A 21,891-nucleotide genomic window follows, 5' to 3' on the forward strand; every position below is an offset into this window, starting at 1 on the left:
CTAGAGGGTTGCAGGATCATACACCTGTATGCTAGAGGGTTGCAGGATCATACACCTGTATGCTAGAGGGTTGCAGGATCATACACCTGTATGCTAGAGGGTTGCAGGATCATACACCTGTATGCTAGAGGGTTGCAGGATCATACAGTCTACCTGTATGCTAGGGGTTGCAGGATCATACAGTCTACCTGTATGCTAGAGGGTTGCAGGATCATACAGTCTACCTGTATGCTAGAGGGTTGCAGGATCATACGGTCTACCTGTATGCTAGAGGGTTGCAGGATCATACAGCCTACCTGTATGCTAGAGGGTTGCAGGATCATACGGTCTACCTGTATGCTAGAGGGTTGCAGGATCATACGGTCTACCTGTATGCTAGAGGGTTGCAGGATCATACGGTCTACCTGTATGCTAGGGGGTTGCAGGATCATACGGTCTACCTGTATGCTAGAGGGTTGCAGGATCATACAGTCTACCTGTATGCTAGAGGGTTGCAGGATCATACAGTCTACCTGTATGCTAGGGGGTTGCAGGATCATACGGTCTACCTGTATGCTAGAGGGTTGCAGGATCATACAGTCTACCTGTATGCTAGAGGGTTGCAGGATCATACAGTCTACCTGTATGCTAGAGGGTTGCAGGATCATACGGTCTACCTGTATGCTAGAGGGTTGCAGGATCATACGGTCTACCTGTATGCTAGAGGGTTGCAGGATCATACAGTCTACCTGTATGCTAGGGGGTTGCAGGATCATACGGTCTACCTGTATGCTAGGGGGTTGCAGGATCATACAGTCTACCTGTATGCTAGGGGTTGCAGGATCATACGGTCTACCTGTATGCTAGGGGTTGCAGGATCATACACCTGTATGCTAGGGGTTGCAGGATCATACGGTCTACCTGTATGCTAGAGGGTTGCAGGATCATACAGTCTACCTGTATGCTAGGGGTTGCAGGATCATACGGTCTACCTGTATGCTAGGGGTTGCAGGATCATACAGTCTACCTGTATGCTAGAGGGTTGCAGGATCATACGGTCTACCTGTATGCTAGGGGTTGCAGGATCATACAGTCTACCTGTATGCTAGGGGTTGCAGGATCATACGGTCTACCTGTATGCTAGAGGGTTGCAGGATCATACAGTCTACCTGTATGCTAGGGGGTTGCAGGATCATACGGTCTACCTGTATGCTAGGGGGTTGCAGGATCATACAGTCTACCTGTATGCTAGGGGTTGCAGGATCATACGGTCTACCTGTATGCTAGGGGTTGCAGGATCATACAGTCTACCTGTATGCTAGGGGGTTGCAGGATCATACGGTCTACCTGTATGCTAGGGGTTACAGGATCATACGGTCTACCTGTATGCTAGAGGGTTGCAGGATCATACGGTCTACCTGTATGCTAGGGGTTGCAGGATCATACGGTCTACCTGTATGCTAGAGGGTTGCAGGATCATACGGTCTACCTGTATGCTAGAGGGTTGCAGGATCATACAGTCTACCTGTATGCTAGGGGTTGCAGGATCATACGGTCTACCTGTATGCTAGGGGTTGCAGGATCATACAGTCTACCTGTATGCTAGGGGTTGCAGGATCATACGGTCTACCTGTATGCTAGGGGGTTGCAGGATCATACACCTGTATGCTAGGGGTTGCAGGATCATACGGTCTACCTGTATGCTAGAGGGTTGCAGGATCATACAGTCTACCTGTATGCTAGGGGTTGCAGGATCATACGGTCTACCTGTATGCTAGGGGTTGCAGGATCATACAGTCTACCTGTATGCTAGAGGGTTGCAGGATCATACGGTCTACCTGTATGCTAGGGGTTGCAGGATCATACAGTCTACCTGTATGCTAGGGGTTGCAGGGATAATATGGTCTACCTGTATGCTAGAGGGTTGCAGGATCATACAGTCTACCTGTATGCTAGGGGGTTGCAGGATCATACGGTCTACCTGTATGCTAGGGGTTGCAGGATCATACAGTCTACCTGTATGCTAGTGGGGTTGCAGGATCATACGGTCTACCTGTATGCTAGGGGTTGCAGGATCATACCGTCTACCTGTATGCTAGGGGTTGCAGGATCATACGGTCTACCTGTATGCTAGAGGGTTGCAGGATCATACAGTCTACCTGTATGCTAGGGGGTTGCAGGATCATACGGTCTACCTGTATGCTAGGGGGTTGCAGGATCATACAGTCTACCTGTATGCTAGGGGGTTGCAGGATCATACGGTCTACCTGTATGCTAGAGGGTTGCAGGATCATACAGTCTACCTGTATGCTAGGGGGTTGCAGGATCATACGGTCTACCTGTATGCTAGGGGGTTGCAGGATCATACAGTCTACCTGTATGCTAGAGGGTTGCAGGATCATACAGTCTACCTGTGTGCTAGGGGGTTGCAGGATCATACGGTCTACCTGTATGCTAAGAGGTTGCAGGATCATATGGTCTACCTGTATGCTAGGGGGTTGCAGGATCATACGGTCTACCTGTATGCTAGAGGGTTGCAGGATCATACACCTGTATGCTAGAGGGTTGCAGGATCATACGGTCTACCTGTATGCTAGGGGTTACAGGATCATACAGTCTACCTGTATGCTAGAGGGTTGCAGGATCATACACCTGTATGCTAGAGGGTTGCAGGATCATACGGTCTACCTGTATGCTAGCAAGGGGGTTGCAGGATCATACGGTCTACCTGTATGCTAGAGGGTTGCAGGATCATACGGTCTACCTGTATGCTAGAGGGTTGCAGGATCATACAGTCTACCTGTATGCTAGGGGGGTTGCAGGATCATACGGTCTACCTGTATGCTAGAGGGTTACAGGATCATATAGTCTACCTGTATGCTAGAGGCTGTCACCAAAAGCACTCACAAACTTCTACAGATGATGACATCCCGATGTTGCAGGATCATACAGTCTACCTGTATGCTAGGGGTTGCAGGATCATACGGTCTACCTGTATGCTAGGGGTTGCAGGATCATACAGTCTACCTGTATGCTAGGGGGTTGCAGGATCATACAGTCTACCTGTATGCTAGAGGGTTGCAGGATCATACGGTCTACCTGTATGCTAGAGGGTTGCAGGATCATACGGTCTACCTGTATGCTAGAGGGTTGCAGGATCGGATGGAAAGCAGGATCATACGGTCTACCTGTATGCTAGAGGGTTGCAGGATCATACGGTCTACCTGTATGCTAGAGGGTTGCAGGATCATACAGTCTACCTGTATGCTAGGGGGTTGCAGGATCATACGGTCTACCTGTATGCTAGAGGGTTGCAGGATCATACAGTCTACCTGTATGCTAGAGGGTTGCAGGATCATACAGTCTACCTGTATGCTAGAGGGTTGCAGGATCATACAGTCTACCTGTATGCTAGAGGGTTGCAGGATCATACAGTCTACCTGTATGTTAGAGGGTTGCAGGATCATACGGTCTACCTGTATGCTAGAGGGTTGCAGGATCATACGGTCTACCTGTATGCTAGAGGGTTGCAGGATCATACAGTCTACCTGTATGCTAGGGGGTTACAGGATCATACGGTCTACCTGTATGCTAGAGGGTTGCAGGATCATACGGTCTACCTGTATGCTAGGGGGTTGCAGGATCATACGGTCTACCTGTATGCTAGGGGGTTGCAGGATCATACGGTCTACCTGTATGCTAGGGGTTGCAGGATCATACAGTCTACCTGTATGCTAGAGGGTTACAGGATCATACGGTCTACCTGTATGCTAGGGGTTGCAGGATCATACGGTCTACCTGTATGCTAGAGGGTTGCAGGATCATACAGTCTACCTGTATGCTAGAGGGTTGGGTTACAGGATCATACGGTCTACCTGTATGCTAGGGGGTTACAGGATCATACGGTCTACCTGTATGCTAGAGGGTTGCAGGATCATACGGTCTACCTGTATGCTAGGGGTTACAGGATCATACGGTCTACCTGTATGCTAGAGGGTTGCAGGATCATACAGTCTACCTGTATGCTAGTATGCTAGGGGTTGCAGGATCATACAGTCTACCTGTATGCTAGAGGGTTGCAGGATCATACGGTCTACCTGTATGCTAGGGGTTACAGGATCATACGGTCTACCTGTATGCTAGAGGGTTGCAGGATCATACGGTCTACCTGTATGCTAGGGGGTTACAGGATCATACGGTCTACCTGTATGCTAGAGGGTTGCAGGATCATACGGTCTACCTGTATGCTAGAGGGTTGCAGGATCATACGGTCTACCTGTATGCTAGAGGGTTGCAGGATCATACAGTCTACCTGTGTGCTAGGGGGTTGCAGGATCATACGGTCTACCTGTATGCTAGAGGGTTGCAGGATCGGATGGAAAGCAGAATCTGTCTGTAGCCTTTTTTTCCCTTTCTTCTTCCTTTTTCTTCCTACAAATATTGTAATTAATTTGCCAAATGATGTCACATCTTCATCCCATAATTATTGATGGTAGTGTGATGTTACAACAATCCTTTAGACATATAGCCAGTACCACCACTGAGGTATATAATTATAACCAAGGGTTAAAACCGATACAGGGAAAATAACGAAATTTGAGGAACAGAACTAAAACCGAAATGTTCTGGCAAAGATGTGTCTGTAGCACATTGCTAAAATTAATTTTATATGGATAATATTAACGTAGGTTTGCCCGCAAATGCTGATGACTGGTCATTGGTCAACAGTCAAGCCACACAAATGTTTTGCTCTGAAGCACAGATTGTTTGATTGTTTTACCCATCTACCAATAGGTGCCCTTCTTTGCGAGGCATTGGAAAACCTTCCTGGTCTTTGTGGTTGAATATGTGTTTGAAAATCACTACTCAACGGAGGGACTTTACAGATAATTGTGTGGGGTGCAGAGATAAGGAGATGAGGTAGTAATTTAAAAATTGTGCTAAACACTATTATTGCACACAGAGCAAATGCAACTTAAGTGGCTTGTTATGCACATGTTAACTCCTGAACTTATTTAGACTTGCCTAACAAAGGAGTTCTTGAGGTTCAAATCTTGAGGCTCCAAGTCATGTGACTCGAGTCCACACCTCTGGACTACTCCATTTTTATGGGAACACATGCAGTCAGCGAAGAAGAGGAGAGAATGTGCGTACATTTAGCTTTTATTTTCATAATGTAAAACAAATATGCCATTCAAAATGGTTATTACGGAGACCGCGGTCATTTGACTGGCCAATTACTGTCATCCAAAATTCCATGAAAGTCACAACCCTACCTGGAACAATTGGTTGACTGCATTTGACCTGACAGAAAAGCATGCAACTGTGAATCTAACAGCATAGAGGAGGAACTGCGCTGATTGAGTCACAGGGGGCGGGGATTGGTGTGTGAGGGAAGCAGCTGCAAGAACAAGAAAAACAATTATAAACTATAAAAGCTGAGATGCCTTTCACAATATTGCATGCGATATAGATATCCTGCGATATGAATATTGCATATTGTCAATATTGTGATTTCGATGTGAATTTGACTAATTGTACAGTTCCAACACATCACTCCCAATATGAACCCCTATCTACAGAAGGATCATGAATGGGCAGGTAAAATACATCAAACACAATAAATAAGAGGAAGCTATATACTGGGTCAGTGCCAATGCCACATGTATAAGCGGGGATTAGGAGAAAGTGACTGGTATCTGTATAAACGGGGATTAGGAGAAAGTGACTGGTATCTGTATAAACGGGGATTAGGAGAAAGTGACTGGTATCTGTATAAACGGGGATTAGGAGAAAGTGACTGGTATCTGTATAAACGGGGATTAGGAGAAAGTGACTGGTATCTGTATAAACGGGAATTAGGAGAAAGTAACTGGTATCTGTATAAACGGGGATTAGGAGAAAGTGACTGGTATCTGTATAAACGGGGATTAGGAGAAAGTGACTGGTATCTGTATAAACGGGGATTAGGAGAAAGTGACTGGTATCTGTATAAACGGGGATTAGGAGAAAGTGACTGGTATCTGTATAAACGGGGATTAGGAGAAAGTGACTGGTATCTGGATAAACGGGGATTAGGAGAAAGTGACTGGTATCTGGATGAACGGGGATTAGGAGAAAGTGACTGGTATCTGGATAAACGGGGATTAGGAGAAAGTGACTGGTATCTGTATAAACAGGGATTAGGAGAAAGTGACTGGTATCTGTATAAACAGGGATTAGGAGAAAGTGACTGGTATCTGTATAAACGGGGATTAGGAGAAAGTGACTGGTATCTGTATAAACGGGGATTAGGAGAAAGTGACTGGTATCTGTATAAACAGGGATTAGGAGAAAGTGACTGGTATCTGTATAAACAGGGATTAGGAGAAAGTGACTGGTATCTGGATAAACAGGGATTAGGAGAAAGTGACTGGTATCTGGATAAACAGGGATTAGGAGAAAGTGACTGGTATCTGGATAAACGGGGATTAGGAGAAAGTGACTGGTATCTGTATAAACAGGGATTAGGAGAAAGTGACTGGTATCTGGATAAACAGGGATTAGGAGAAAGTGACTGGTATCTGTATAAACGGGGATTAGGAGAAAGTGGCTGGTATCTGTATAAACAGGGATTAGGAGAAAGTGACTGGTATCTGGATAAACAGGGATTAGGAGAAAGTGACTGGTATCTGGATAAACAGGGATTAGGAGAAAGTGACTGGTATCTGTATAAATAATAGAAACTGAAAGCAGGCTTTACTTCCAATTCCTCTATTTACTTCTTTCTCTAGAACCCTGACCTGTGGATCTGAGGTCTGAGGTGCCATAGAACTCCAAGAGCACCATTTACAAAGGTGTGGTTTTTCATCTCTTCCAAGCAATAGAGTTTTATTTAAGAGTCCAGATCCATGGGTTGAAACTCTGACGATTTATGAGGGCTGAGGCACCACCCAGAATACTGCCACACAATACTGCCACGTCATTTTCAAAACATGCGTTGGGCCCACAAAATGATAAGCAAACACTGTAAACTCTTCTCACCTGAGGTTTGGGGAGAACGTAAAGTTACTGACTTTGCTCAGGTGCAAATGTTTTGTGAATCTAGTGTTAAGTGACCTGTTATACTGTATTACAAATGACAGTTTAGTGACATGCCATAGAAGACATGTTACGTATGTACGGGAGGCGAAGTCAGGTGCAGGAGAGCAGCGTGTGGTTAACAGGCGCACTTTTTATTCCGGTCCAAAAGGAAAGCACATAAGAACATAAACGTGCCCAAAACACATGGAACATAAACCAAAAGTATGCAGTGTGATTAGGGAATGAAAACCAGGTGTGTATGGAACAAGACAAAACAAATGGAAATAGGAAAAATGGAGCGGCGATGGCTAGAAAGCTGGTGACGAACACCGCCCGAACAAGGAGAGGAGCCGACTTCGGCGGAAGTCGTGACAAGATAATTCCTCCCGTGAAATAACGTTGTCTAAGAAAGGGCTGAAATCATAATTTGAAGTCCACCACAATCAACTAGAATCATCACACAAATCCCTCAGATGACGTATATACAGTGTACAAAACACTGGGAACACCTGCTCTTTCCATGACAGACTGACCAGGTGAATCCAGGTGAAATCTATGATCCCTTATTGATGTCACTTCTTAAATCGACTTTAGTGTAGATGAAGGGGAGGAGACAGGCTAAATAAGAATGTTTAAGCCTTGAGACAGCTGATACACAATCAATGTATGTGCCATTCAAAGGGTGAATGGGCAAGAAAAAATATTTAAGTGCCTTTGGACAGGGTATGGTAGTAGGTGCCAGGCGCACCGGTTTGTGTCAAGAACTGCAACACTGCTGGGTTTTTAACACTCAACAGTTTCCCATGTGTATCAAGAATGGTCCACCACACAAAGGCCGTCCAGCCAATTTAACACAACTGTGGGAAGCACTGGAGTCAACCTCGGCCAGCATCCCTGTTGAGTCTTGTAGAGTCCAGCCCAGACAAATTGAGGCTGTTATGAAGGCAAAAGGGAGTGCTACTCAACAATAGGAAGGTGTTCCTAATGTTTTGTACACTCAGTGTACACACTTATTAAAAGTTATTGGCAACCTGCCCATAGCTCTATCTAACAAATAATGTACAGTAGGAATAGCCGATATCATGATAATAACAATGCCCTTTGATAGCCAAGGTAATCACACTGCATACAAGTATCTACAAAGAGGTAGTCATGACAGCCATTTGTAGTAAAATTACATATATCCAGAGAAAAGGAGGAGTGTGATGGTTTGGAATGATATAACTACACTATTCTGCTTCCATTCTGTCCTAACTACACTATTCTGCTTCCAGTCTGTCCTATAACTACACTATTCTGCTTCCAGTCTGTACTATAACTACACTATTCTGCTTCCAGTCTGTACTATAACTACACTATTCTGCTTCCAGTCTGTCCTATAACTACACTATTCTGCCACCCGTCGGTCCAAAAACTGCACTATTCCGCTGCCTGTCTGTCCTAAAACTACACTATTCTGTTTCCTGTCTGTCCAAAAACCACTATTCTGCTTTCTGTCTGCCCTAGGGGCAGTAACCTCGTTGCCGTGACGTGGAAGTAGCCTACATGCCCTGTGGGCCACAGTGTTTGATGTGTACAGCATGGGCCTGCAGCAGCAGCGGTTAACCCTCTATCACGCCCTGACCTTAGAGATCCTTGTTATTCTCTATGTTTGGTTAGGTCAGGGCGTGATTTGGGTGGGCATTCTACGTTCTCTATTTCTTTGTTTTTGGCCGAGTGTGGTTCCCAATCAGAGGCAGCTGTCTATCGTTGTCTTTCATTGTCTCTGATTGGGGATCATACTTAGGTAGCCCTTTTCCCCACTTATTTTCTGTTTAGTGTCTGTGCCTGACGGAACTGTTCGATTTTGTTTTTTGTCGTTGTTATTTTGTTTTTTGGTGTCATCAATAAAAAGACTATGTACGCCTACCACGCTGCACCTTGGACTCTTTCTCCCAACGAGAGCCGTAACACCCTCTACCTACTAAAGCAGGACAATGGACTAAAGAGAAGCTCTGAGAAGAGATCTGGCCCCCTTTCCTGTGTCACATTTCACTGCATATTTCGGAGAGACTCTACTCTAAGCAGCACGAGTCTTGGGGTGTGTCCGGGCCCTGGTCAAAAGTAGTGCACTACATAGGGAATACAGTGTCATTTGGGATGCAAGTCTTGGAGTACCACTCATCAAATACACCCGGATGGTGCAGAGAGAGAGAGAGAGCTGTAGGTTTCCAGCAGCAACACCTGCAGTGCTTTTGGGGTTCTTTATTACATGACAGGCACGGGGGGTTGAGAGGGAGATCCTTGTATTTGAAGTATTTCTAAGAGGCAAGACCAGCCCCAAACACAGCAGGCACGGGAGGCGAGTGGCTTCTATTGTGTCTATAGTTAAAGGAGAGAGTGGAGAAACAACAATCCTAAGGGAGTATGGGTCTTTATCCTGGTCAGGTTCAGTCAGATTTGATGGGGGGTTGTGAGGGGACGAGGGAGTTTCAGGGGCCTAGCAAGGGAGAGGGGACGGAGACACTGGGTAAGGGACCAAATGATCAAACACACGCATACGTACAGCAATATGTTAGGCACGTTTGTGCTCATAGCTCTTTGCTGAGCTCTGTAGTTTACATGTTGTCAAGCATTAACCCAGAACAGATTGCCTACTAATTGCTGTGTGTTCAATTTACAACAAATAAAGCACTAATTGACTCCACTGCTGTGCCAAAATGTTTAATGAACTTCTGCGTCAGCCTTGTAGAACCTCAGATCCTGCTCAAACTATGTTCCAATCAAAAACAAAAGTGATTGAATGAAATCAGACGACTACTACTACAGAAAGAGTAGGTGCTACAGTTGGTATTAGCAGGAGTTACAAATCATGATTAGCTTCGTTCCAGTTAGGCCTGTTCTTTTTGGACTACCACACTAATCCCACTGTATATTTCTGCCCCTGAACAGGCAGTTAACCCACTGTTCCTAGGCAGTCATTGAAAATAAGAATTTGTTCTTAACTGACTTGCCTAGTTAAATAAAGGTAAAATAAAAAAATATTGCTGAATGCTTTTCATACAGATTAGATTAGACAGCATTACTGCAACCTGACAATTCACAGAAAGTGTTAATATGTATGTGCCAGATTTAGCCAGCCAGCTAATTTAACAGTAGTCCCTAGGCAGGTAGATAAAACCCAGTGCTACCTCTCTGCCTATGGGTTATTGGATCTTACTGTACCCCTTATGCCTCTGGCACTACCCCAAATATGGTGTTTAGCATGTCTGTAGTCTTTGTAATAGAGCTTGGGACTATAAGGTTATTTTATTTTTTATTTAACTAGGCAGGTTCTATCTGCATTTTTGTTGAAATAGCCTTGTTCCGTTCAATATTCTTTACTTTTATAGTACTCTAAATACCCAAATTCATGTTAAGTTCAAAACAATACAGCACACAAATTGTTAAACGGCATTGTTGGTTAAGGGCTTGTAAGTCAGCATTTCACGGTAATACCTGTTGTACTCAGCGCATGAGACAAATACAATTTGATCTCAGAATCCTGTTTTTGCAGATAGTTCCTTAGAACAAAGCTCTGGAAGTGTCTGGCTGAGGAGAGTAGGAGAAGCTGTAGGATAAAGGGTGTCTCATTTGTACACATCAAGCAATAAAACCAAAGTGCTTGTGTGTGCTAAATGTTTTGCAAACATTGGACTAGTTACAAGCTAGGATAACTATTTTTTGAAATAGGCTAACCATGTCAGATGGGGATTGGAAGTTGGCCAGATGCTCTCATTTCAATAAGGCACAGTCACGGTCGTGCCAGGCAGAGAGTCACACACAGGCGCACTCGCGCGCACACACACTAACAGACAAATAAACACATGTTCCCATTTACTGTTTGTCCTCCATCTCCAGCCAGCTTCTACAAGACTCTGAGGCTGCAGATTTATGGAGAGAAAGGGTTTGCGGTCTGGAAAGTCTGGAAACGAAGCCAAGCTATTCCTGGCATTTGGTGCTATTGAGCAGTTAGATTGTTACTGAGAACCTGCTGTAGACGTGACAGAGCAGAAGACTACAACGTCTAAGTTTACTGAGACAGGCCTGGTCAAAAGCAGCCGATGGTTTTCACACACAGACTTAGCTGATCCATGCATGCACAGAAAGAAGAAAAGAAAGTTTACCATTGCCTCAATGAACATCTTTTAACGCTCTCTTGGCGTCTATTTTACACACACACACACACACACACACACACACACACACACACACACACACACACACACACACACACACACACACACACACACACCTTGTCAGCTCGGGATTCAATCTTGCAACCTTACAGTTAACTAGTCCAACACTAACCACCTGCCTCTCATTGCACTCCACGAGGAGCCTGCCTGTTACGCGAATGCAGTAAGAAGCCAAGGAAAGTTGCTAGCTAGCAATAAACTTCTTATAAAGAACAATCAATCAATAATAATCACTAGTTAACAACACATGGTTGATGATATTAGTTTATCTAGCGTGTCCTGCGTTGCATATAATCGATGCGGTGCATATCGTTGCTCCAATGTGTACCTAACCATAAACATCAATGCCTTTCTTAAAATCAATACACAGAAGTATATATTTTTAAACCTGCATATTTAGCTATTTAGCTAAACCTGCATATTTAGTTATTATGTTATAATTAAGTCTATGATTTGATAGAGCAGTCTGACTGAGCGATGGTAGGCAGCAGCAGGCTCGTAAGCATTCATTCAAACAGCACTTTCGTGCGTTTTGCCAGCAGCTCATCGCTGTGCTTCAAGCATTGCGCTGTTTATGACTTTAAGCCCATCAACTCCTGAGATTAGGCTGGTGTAACCGATGTTAAATGGCTAGGTAGTTAGCGGGATGCGCGCTAATAGCGTTTCAAACATCACTCGCTCTGAGACTTGGAGTAGTTATTCCCCTTGCTCTGCATGGGTAACGCTGCTTCGAGGATGGCTGTTGTCGTTGTGTTCCTGGTTCGAGCCCAGGTAGGGGTGAGGAGAGGGACGGAAGCTATACTGTTACACTGGCAATACTAAAGTGCCTATAAGAACATCCAATAGTCAAAGGTTAATGAAATACAAATGGTATAGAGAGAAATAGTCCTATAATTCCTATAACAACTACAACCTAAAACGTCTTACCTGGGAATATTGAAGACTCATGTTAAAAGGAACCACCAGCTTTCATATGTTCTCATGTTCTGAACAAGGAACTTAAAAGTTAGCTTTCTTACATGTATTGCACTTTTACTTTCTTTCACTTTGTTTTTGCATTATTTAAACCAAATTGAATAGGTTTCATTATTTATAATCGGTATCGGCGTTGAAAAATCATAAATTGGTCGACCTCTAGTCTACACTTCATTATCCTGACAGACTCAGCACAGGCCTCAGAAGACACCAAGGTTAGATTGCATGTGAATACAGAGAAATACATAGACCATTAGTCTCGAGAGCACAGATGAGCAGAACCAACACACACACACGCCACAGCATGGCCCCACAAGAGGGTACTGACACCACCCCTGCCCCATCGTTGCTCCTGTCAGTCAAACTAACTTTCGAGGCAGATTAATGCCCCTGACCTGACCCACGTTCTACAGACCACTCACAAACAACAGGGCTGTCCTTGCACAGTCATAAGATATTCTTATGTGTGCTCAGTATCACAAGGTGAACTTTGTTCCGTACATAAATATTGTAAAAATTCCCTTTATCCTATCAGAGGTTAAGGTGGAACTTTGTGAATAAACATCTCCACACACACCTCACCTGAACCACCCCTACCAACTCAAATCTTCCATTCATGCAAAGTCCTTGAAATATTTCATTGAACCATTGCCAACTACATTACATACACCAGTTGATTGAATAATGGGTTTTATGTGAGTGTAATTGGTTCAGGTGTTTAGAGCTGAAAGTCACTGGCCAGAAAGCACAACTGTGTAGGCGGCTAGGCACTATGGAGGTTTGGCTTGGCACTACCTTGCATCCCCAAAGCACCAGCACCAGGCAGCACAGACATGACAAAAGCAACCGCTGGGTGTGGAGCGTGCCTGGCCTACGCCAGACTGTCATCCTCACTCACACTCTACTTGGAGACGGCCAGGGCAAACAATATCAAGAGGCTATCCAGGAGCAGAAGGAAATACCATATCCAAAAACATAAACCAGAATCATGAAAAGTCACTTTACAGTGACAATAGATAATGAAATGTAGGTAAAAGCTCAATTACTGTTTATAACAATATTCCAGAAACACAAATAGAAGATGGTACAGGTTGGCAGAGTCAAGTATCTTTGTTTTTAAAATTGCAGTAAAACATTTCTGTTTAAAAACTACTACGGTACAACTGGGCTCCCTCCTGTCTCACTCCACAGCTGTCTTTTATTGAGTAAGCAGGAACCAATCCCCTTGTAGGAAGGAGTTCTGGCCTGGTCCTGACATGCCTTTTGGCCCAGTGACACAGTAGTCACATCAAACGGAGGGAGTGATGCAGGGAAGAGTCAAAGAGAGGGAAGATGGTCTAGGCCCTAGAGAGGCAGAGCTGCTTCTCCTTCCTAATGTAGTCCTGGCTGCTAACTCGATCCGCTTGGCCACCTGTAAGTCTGCTCTCCAAACCCTGACCCACACATCCTCCTGTAGGTCTGCTCTCTAACCCCTGACCCCCACAGCCTACTGTAGGTCTAAACCCTGAGGAGGGCAAGTATGCTGATGTCATTCATCCTTTCTCAATGGTCTAAACTCTGTCCTTTCCTAATCTCCTCGTCTTCATTGCACTAATCTCAAAGAATTGGAGAGGCGCTGAGGGGGAAGGTTGCCGTTTTAAAGGCTCCTATCCAACTGTGGTATTTTTTCGCATTGTTTGTAACTCATTTTGTACATACTGTTGTTGCTACAGTACCGTCTCTTATGACCGAAAATAGCTTCTGTAAATCCGAACAGCGAAAGACGGAGAAAAAGGGGGGAGGAGGGCGGGGTGCATTGTAAGAATTTGAAGATGAGTAGGTAAACCACCACTATTATTGGCCAACGTGCAATCATTGTAAAAAAAACTGGACGGCAGGACGGCAGGACAGAGCAGCTAAATCTGATAAGACGAGGGGCGGAGGTGTGTGTCTATTTGTCAATAACTGCTCTTGCACAATGTCTAATATTAAAGAAGTCTCAAGGTATTGCCCGCCTGAGGTAGAGTAGCTTATGATAAGCTGTAGACCACACTATCTACCAAGAGAGTTCTCATTTGTATTATTCGTAGCCATCTATTTACCACCACAAACCGATGCTGGCACGAAGACAGCACTCACCGAGCTGTATAAGGCCATAAGCAAACAAGAAAATGTTCATCCAGAAGCGGCACTCCTAGTGGCCGGGGACTTTATTGCAGGCAACCTTACATCCGTTTTACCTATTTTTCTACCAGCATGTCACATGCAACCAGAGGGGGAAAAAAACTAGTCCACCTTCACTTTCCCTCACCCTCCATTTGGCAAATCTGACCATAATTAAATCCTCCTGATTCCTGCTTACAAGCAAAAACTAAAGCCGGACATACTAGTGACTCGCTCAATATGTAAATGGTCAGATGATGCGGATGCTACACTACAGGACTGTTTTGCTAGCACAGACCGGAATATGTTCCCGGGATTCATCCAATGCCACTGAGGAGTATACCACCTCAGTCACCGGCTTCATCAATAAGTGCATCGATGACATCATCCCCTCTGTGACAGTACGTACATATCCCAACCATAAGCCATGGATTACAGGCAACATCCGCACCGAGCTAAAGGCTAAAGCTGACGTTTTCAAGGAGCGGGACACTAATTCGGACGCTTTTAAGAAATCTCGCTAAGCCCTCAGATGAAACATCAAACAAGCAAAGCGTCAATACAGGACTAAGATTGAATCACTCACTCACTCACTTACTCACTCACAGCCCTAGGACGATGCATCAGGGCTACCTGGCCTGATGACTCCTTTCTCTCCCCAGTCCGCCTGGTCGTGCTATTGTTCTGCCTGTGGCTGTGGAACCCTGACCTGTTCACCAGACGTGCTACCATGTCCCAGATCTGCTGTTTCAACTCTCTAGAGACAGCAGCAGCAGTAGAGATACTCTGAATGATTGGCTATGAAAGGCCAACTGACATTTACTCCTGAGGTGCTGACCTGTTGCACCCTCTACAACCACTGTGATTAGTATTATTTGACCCTGCTGGTCATCTATGAACATTTGAACACCTTGGGCATGTTCTGTTATCATTTCCACCCGGCACAGCCAGAAGAGGACTGGCCACCCCTCATAGCCTGGTTTCTTCCTAGGTTCAGGCCTTTCTAGGGAGTTTTTCCCAAGCCACCATGCTTCTACACCTGCATTGCTTGCTGTTTGGGGTTTCAGGCTGGGTTTCTCGCTGTTTATTATCTATGCATAGTCACTTTACAAATGACCTCGACTAACCTGTACTCCCGCACATTGACTCGGTACCGGTACCCCCTGCATTTAGCCTCATTATTGTTATGGTCATTTTTTTGTGTTACATTTTGATTTTACTTTTTTTTAAACTTTAGTTTATTTAGTAAATATATAACTCTATTTCTTGAACTGCAAGGGCTTCTAAATAAGCATTTCACGATAAGATCTACATCTGTTGTATTCGGCACGTTACAAATCAAATTTGATTTGAGAGATTTTAACCACTAGGCTGCCTGCCGCTTTAAAAAAAACACTAACAGTGGTTCCTACAAATACCTATTTAATGTTCAATACCGACACAGGTGAGTTCTGCCCAAATAGCAGTGTCAGATCAATAAAGCTGGTACCTACTGCTCCATTATACTGATAAGGTGGTGCAGTACTGTTTCAAAAACAACAAGATTCCCTTCCAGATGACTTCCAGACCTCGCTGCAATGATGCAAAGGCTGGCAGAATTAAAATGCTTTGAGCTAGAAAAGAGAACCCATCCAGGACACCGCACCAATTTATTTCCTCAATCCGAATGCCTTTTAGCAGTTAATCAGTCTGGATCCTACTGCAGTTCAATCCAAACCAGCGTGCTTTTCTCAACACTACACAGCACAGCTTAGCAAATTAGCTTTTATCAGCGCAGCATTAACAAATCTAAACCGTGTACAATGCTGTTTTAAAGCATTTAACAGGAGGGGAATGGGACTCATTACAGAGCAGGCAGAACCTTCCCATTACCATCTGTGGGTTTAGGAGACCAGTGCTGGGACACAGAATATTTTTACAACATTGTTTAGTGTTTATACTCTTCAGCGATTAACCATGCCAGAGAAGTGTGGGAGAGGACTATCATTCTGAATCATTTGGAACTCATTATTAACTCATAGATTGAGATCCATGAACAGAGAGGAGGAGAAGTGTGTGTGTGTGTGTGTGTGTGTGTGTGTGTGTGTGTGTGTGTGTGTGTGTGTGTGTGTGTGTGTGTGTGTGTGTGTGTGAGAGAGCGACAGAGAGGGAGAGTGTGGGGGACCACAGAGCGTACTGGACTGTTAACATTTAAATAACCCCCCCACCCCCTCCCATCCCAGTTTGCATGCTACCTAGAGGGCCTGCTTATGGTCCGACCGACAATCAACAAATGGCCATTGTGTATTCGCCTCTGCTGAATAAATTAAACAAGGCACTTTAACTGGGTATAACCCCCACAGTATTTGGGAATACACAATGCACTGAGCGAGGCCTCTGTTACAAAGCTCTCTCTGTGATTTGGTAAACCAGGGGGCCTGGGCCAACATCCAGCAGGTCTCGACCCAAAATGCACAGAGGCTGCTTGGACTGGACCTGATGTTCTGGGAATCGTAATAGGACAGCCTGTTTAGTGTGTCACTCAGTCAGTTATACGCCCAGCTAGCAACCCTGCCTGCCTGCTGACCAGCATAACAGACATCTAATGCATGGGCTTTAAGCAGGACCTTCAGGATGGAGAACATTTGACATCATTTGTGGTTGACATCAGGGCATGCATCTTTAAATTAAAAGAGTACATTTATGCTCTGGGAAACAAAAATAATGAAAGAAAGATGAGGAGAATGTTGGTGGATGGAGGAGAATAGTTTTGTTAAGAACGGAACACAAAATGGATCTTTCAGCTTTGGTTCTGTTAGTAGAAAATATTCCTGAATCCTGCACACACCCACCACAACTCTCCTGGGTTCTAGAGCACTCAGTGTTAAAGCCAAGAAAACACAGCCCAGAGAAAGATACGATAGTAAAACATTAACTCTGCATCAACATGAAAGCACAAGCCAACTTAGACACACCCTAAATAACCACACATGTAAGGCTCTTGGAAGGTTTGTTCAGAGTTTCTTTCTGCACATATATCAAGTACTGTATGAAGCACTACTGTTTGTCAGGATACTAATTTCCTTTGTAATACATGCACACATACCCGAGCAGAGGATGCCCTTGTGTCGAGCGCAGGAGAAGTCGTCACACTCGCAGAAGGTCCCGTAGATCTTCCCGAACTCTGACTCATAGCAGAGGCACTGGTTACAGCTGCACTCCCCTCTCCCACCACATATCTGCATCCCCTCAGCCTGCCTGCAGGCGCTCAGGTACATGCTGCCAGCCTCACCCTCCTGGCACTCACAGCGGGCACCCAGGTAGCCCGGGTCACAGTGGCAGATACCACAGGTGTACTGTCCAATGGAGCTGCAGTGGGTACTGTTAGCCTGGGTCTGGTCGGTGCAGCCACAGGCACAGCGGTAGTCCACAGACACCTCCAGACGATCCTTGAAGCCCACAGGCTTGATGGTGAAACTCTGCTGGGTACCTGGGGCGGGGCAGCCTCTGGCGTCTATACTCACGTCGAAGGACACCTGGAAGAAAGAAGAACAGTACAACAGGGTCAGTATATGGACTAGAGAAAACAAATGTGCCACAATTTGAGAACACTTCTCAATCAAGGAGTTGGGCCTTACAAAAAACAATGTAATAGTGACTATTATTCATAAGTGGATTTAAAAAAATGGCCACCCTGACCTGGAACCATTACATTTTCATTATCTTCCTCCATATGACTCAGAACCTATTCTGCTTTCATTAGGCTTGGCTGGGACAGGACTGTGTATTACATATGACCTGCAAGCTGTTTTTTATACATGTGGACTTAATTAACTCAGACACACACCAACACAGAGACACACACTGAGACAGCAAGTTCAGAGGGAAAGGGGAAGAGCAAGATAAAGAGAGAGAGGGCGGATAGAGTTCAGAGAAGAGTTGATGTGGCTGAGTCAGATCTGTCGTTCTGCCCCTGAACAAGGCAGTTAACCCAATGTTCCTAGGCCTTCATTGAAAATAAGAATTTGTTCTTAACTGACTTGCCTAGTTAAATAAAGGTATAATAAAATAAATACAAGTTGATTAATCAGCCAATTTGAGCAGATGACACAGACAGAACAGGACCTCCATCCATTTGATTGCTCTTAGGAAGGAAGTCTGAACAAGACAGAAACACCACCCTCCCTTTAGCATGGCCTGTCTCAACATGAACTGTTACTGTGCAGGGTTAGTGTTTGTCTCTCAACTACCACAGCAACCATCTCTAGTGTGTGTATGTAGCTGAACTACACAGAAACCATCTTTTGTGTGTGTGTGTGTAGCTGAACTGCACAGCAAACATCTCCAGCGTGTGTGTGTGTCCGTGAATGTGTAGTTGAACTGCACAGCTACCATCCACACACTGCCTGTTGTAGATGAGGCAGAATGTTAATCTTTGTGGTTTCGTTCCATTTAGATGGGATACTGGCATGAATTCCCCCGGTTAAATAAATGTTACCAGAAATCTACAAAACAACAGAATGCATGTCAGTTTCATATCATCACCTTCCATGAAACCTTGGACTGTGTTCTAAAGTGCCAGAGGCCAAATGAAACAAACAGACAAAACAAAACAAATGAGGACCGACTTCAATAACATCTAATAGAACTCATAAGAAATGTGGTTGACTTTTCAATACGTTCAACCAAAACATCTCTCTGGATAAGCATGGTTCCTTTAATCACCAAAGTTCAGCAAGGAGGAAAACTAATCTACACAATATGGCCAACGATATGAGAGTAACACATGCAGCACTAGAAGAAGTTCAATGACTTGTCTGAGAAGGTTCACTCAACGTTTAAGTACAGTGAAAAGCCTTTCTTGCAAACTCAAAACCTAACAATCAATAACAATGTAAGACCGGAAAAAAATTAAATAAGAAGAAATATGAAGAACACAGTAAGTCAGTAAGTAAGTAAGCATACTATATACAGGGTCAGTTCCAATACCATATTTACAATGTTCAGGGATGATGGAGGTAGATATGTATAGGAGTAAGCATACTATATACAGGGTCAGTTCCAATACCATATTTACAATGTTCAGGGATGATGGAGGTAGATATGTATAGGAGTAGGCATACTATATACAGGGTCAGTTCCAATACCATATTTACAATGTTCAGGGGTGATGGAGGTAGATATGTATAAGGGTAAGGTGACTAGGCAACAGGATATAAGATAAACAGGTTGAAAATCACCATGAATATGCTTGCTAGCAGTTCTGTACAAGCTCTGAGAATGCGCCCTGGAATACCATCGGGCCCCGCGGCCTTGCAAGTGTTGACCTGTTTAAAGACCTTCCTCACGTCAGCCACAGAGAGCGAGATCACCCAATCCTCTAAGTCAGTGACGGTCCTCACACCCAGGCACGATGTTGTTGTTGTCCACGCGTGCATACAGTCATCTTCCTTTGTAATGGACTGTAGTGGACTGTAGCCCCTGCCACATGCGGTGGGCGTCGGAGGCTGTGTAGTATGATTCCACCTTATTCCTATATTGTCCTTTCTCACGTTTGATGACTTTGCGGAGGTCATAACGGGACTTCTTGTACTTATTTCTGCCCTCGGCCTTAGCCTCAGGGTTGTCTACGATGGCTCTGTGTCTGGTAGCCCTGTCCTTTAGTTTACCGCCAACCTCTGGGTTAATCCAGGGCTTTTAATGGGTGAAGCAGCGAATCCTCACCGTGGGGACAACGTCGCCAATACACTTTCTAATGAAGCTGGTGACAGAGGTGGTTAGCATGTCAATGCTATCGGCAGAGTCTCTAAACATATTCCAATCAGCGGTAGCAAAGCAGTCCTTTAGGATAATCTCAGATTCTGGTGATCATTCCTCAACGGAGCGAGTCACGGGTACTTCCTGTTTGAGTTTCTGCTTGTAAACAGCAAGCAGGAGTAGGGAGTCATGATCTGAATTGCCGAATGCCGGACGAGGGAGGGCCTTGTATGCTTGCTTATGGGTAGAATAACAGTGGTCTAGGACTTTATCGCCCCTAGTGCCGTTGGAGATGTATTGATGGAAGTTGGGCATCACTAGTCCCAGTGATGCGGAATTAAAATCGCCGGCAGCCTCTGGATGTAGGTTTTCTTGCTTGTTGACAGCCTTGTACAGTTCATTAAGTGCCAGCATGTTATTTTTCTTGTCCTGAGGTGGAATGTATGCAAGTCATGATAACAACTAAAAAGTCCCTCGTGAGGTAGAAGGGTCAGCATAGGTATTCCAAGACAGGTGAACAGTGGGTCGACACTTCCACCACGCTGGAATTATCACACAAGTTGGTGATATGTAGAGGAACCCCCCCCTCCATCCAATTTCCCCGACTCCACTGTCCTGTCCTCCCGATGAATGGAGAATCCATTGAGTTAAATAGCCATGGGGGAGTATCTTGTCCGACACCCATGTTTTTTAAAAGCAAAGAATAATGCAGTTTTGAGAGTCCCGTTGGTAGCAAATCCACGATCGGAGGTCATCCAGCTTATTATTGAATGACTAGTAGCCAGTAGAATGGAGGAATAGAGGAAAGAGGAGCTTGCAAAACGGCGGCCATCCAGTATGGCGCCATCTTCGGGAGCCACTCATCCGCATCCCAGTGGATCCAGATCAGGGAAGGAGCACTACACCAGTCTGCAGGAGACCTGAGGGGTCGTGGGATGTGAAGAGTTCAGCTCCCATCAAAGACTAACGCCCACAGCCTCTTGGACTGCAGCCCCAAAGCCAAACACTTTGGCGTTAGGGCTGTGTTGATGTTGGCTTCAGCTCCACGTGTAACGCACAGATCTGAGTCTTTTGGGGACAGAGCAGAGCCCTGTCACTCAGGATACATGATCTCATCTCTCTTCCTCTGGGTTTCCTTGGCTATATCTTCTTTCTCCAGTTCCTCTAACCCTGAGACATGGCTGTAGACCATCGTTCATCCATATATTTATATGTACATATTCTCATTCACTCCTTTAGATTTGTGTGGTAGTGGTAGTTGTTGGGGAATTGTTAGATTACTTGTTAGATATTACTGCATTGTCGGAATTAGAAGCACAAGCACTACACTCACATTAACATCTGCTAACCATGTGTATGTGACCAATACATTTTACATTTATTTTAATTGAACAACTATGTTATTAGATGCCATAGGAGTTTACAGATGCATCTCAGCGTTAGCCTTCCTCGTTCAATAAGAAGCGAACATCAACATGCCTAGTGATGAAGAGGTCAGAGACCATGCTGAGAGAGCCTCTGTGTGTCCTAAAAGACTGAACAATCCTGAACACTTCGAAGGCGGAGGAAAGACTAATACAAAACTGCTATAATGAGCAATGTGTGTTGGATTGGCTTTGTGGAGGAGTAAACAGTCATGACATCATCACCCTGCGACATCAAACCAAACCAAGGTGGTATTCTAAGCTACCAAGGAAACACGAGTCATGGAAGAAAGACAATCAACAAAACAACTTTATTCCATATGCACCAGCATAACAACATTCATGGCTGAAGAACC

At 44.7% G+C, this 21,891-nt stretch overlaps 1 protein-coding gene across 2 annotated transcripts in view; it reads right to left on the reverse strand.

Annotated features, from left to right (window-relative positions):
- The window catches only part of LOC112225600 (integrin beta-5), a 93,548-nt gene that overhangs the window by 44,078 nt on the left and 27,579 nt on the right, over positions 1-21,891 (reverse strand). For both annotated transcript variants that reach the window (XM_024389692.2, XM_024389693.2), the window contains exon 10: positions 17,461-17,890. In XM_024389692.2, the coding sequence (XP_024245460.1) occupies positions 17,461-17,890 (430 nt within the window). The remainder of the gene's footprint in view (positions 1-17,460; positions 17,891-21,891) is intronic.

Source organism: Oncorhynchus tshawytscha, linkage group LG26, assembly GCF_018296145.1.
Source record: "Oncorhynchus tshawytscha isolate Ot180627B linkage group LG26, Otsh_v2.0, whole genome shotgun sequence".
Classification (NCBI taxonomy): domain Eukaryota; kingdom Metazoa; phylum Chordata; class Actinopteri; order Salmoniformes; family Salmonidae; genus Oncorhynchus; species Oncorhynchus tshawytscha.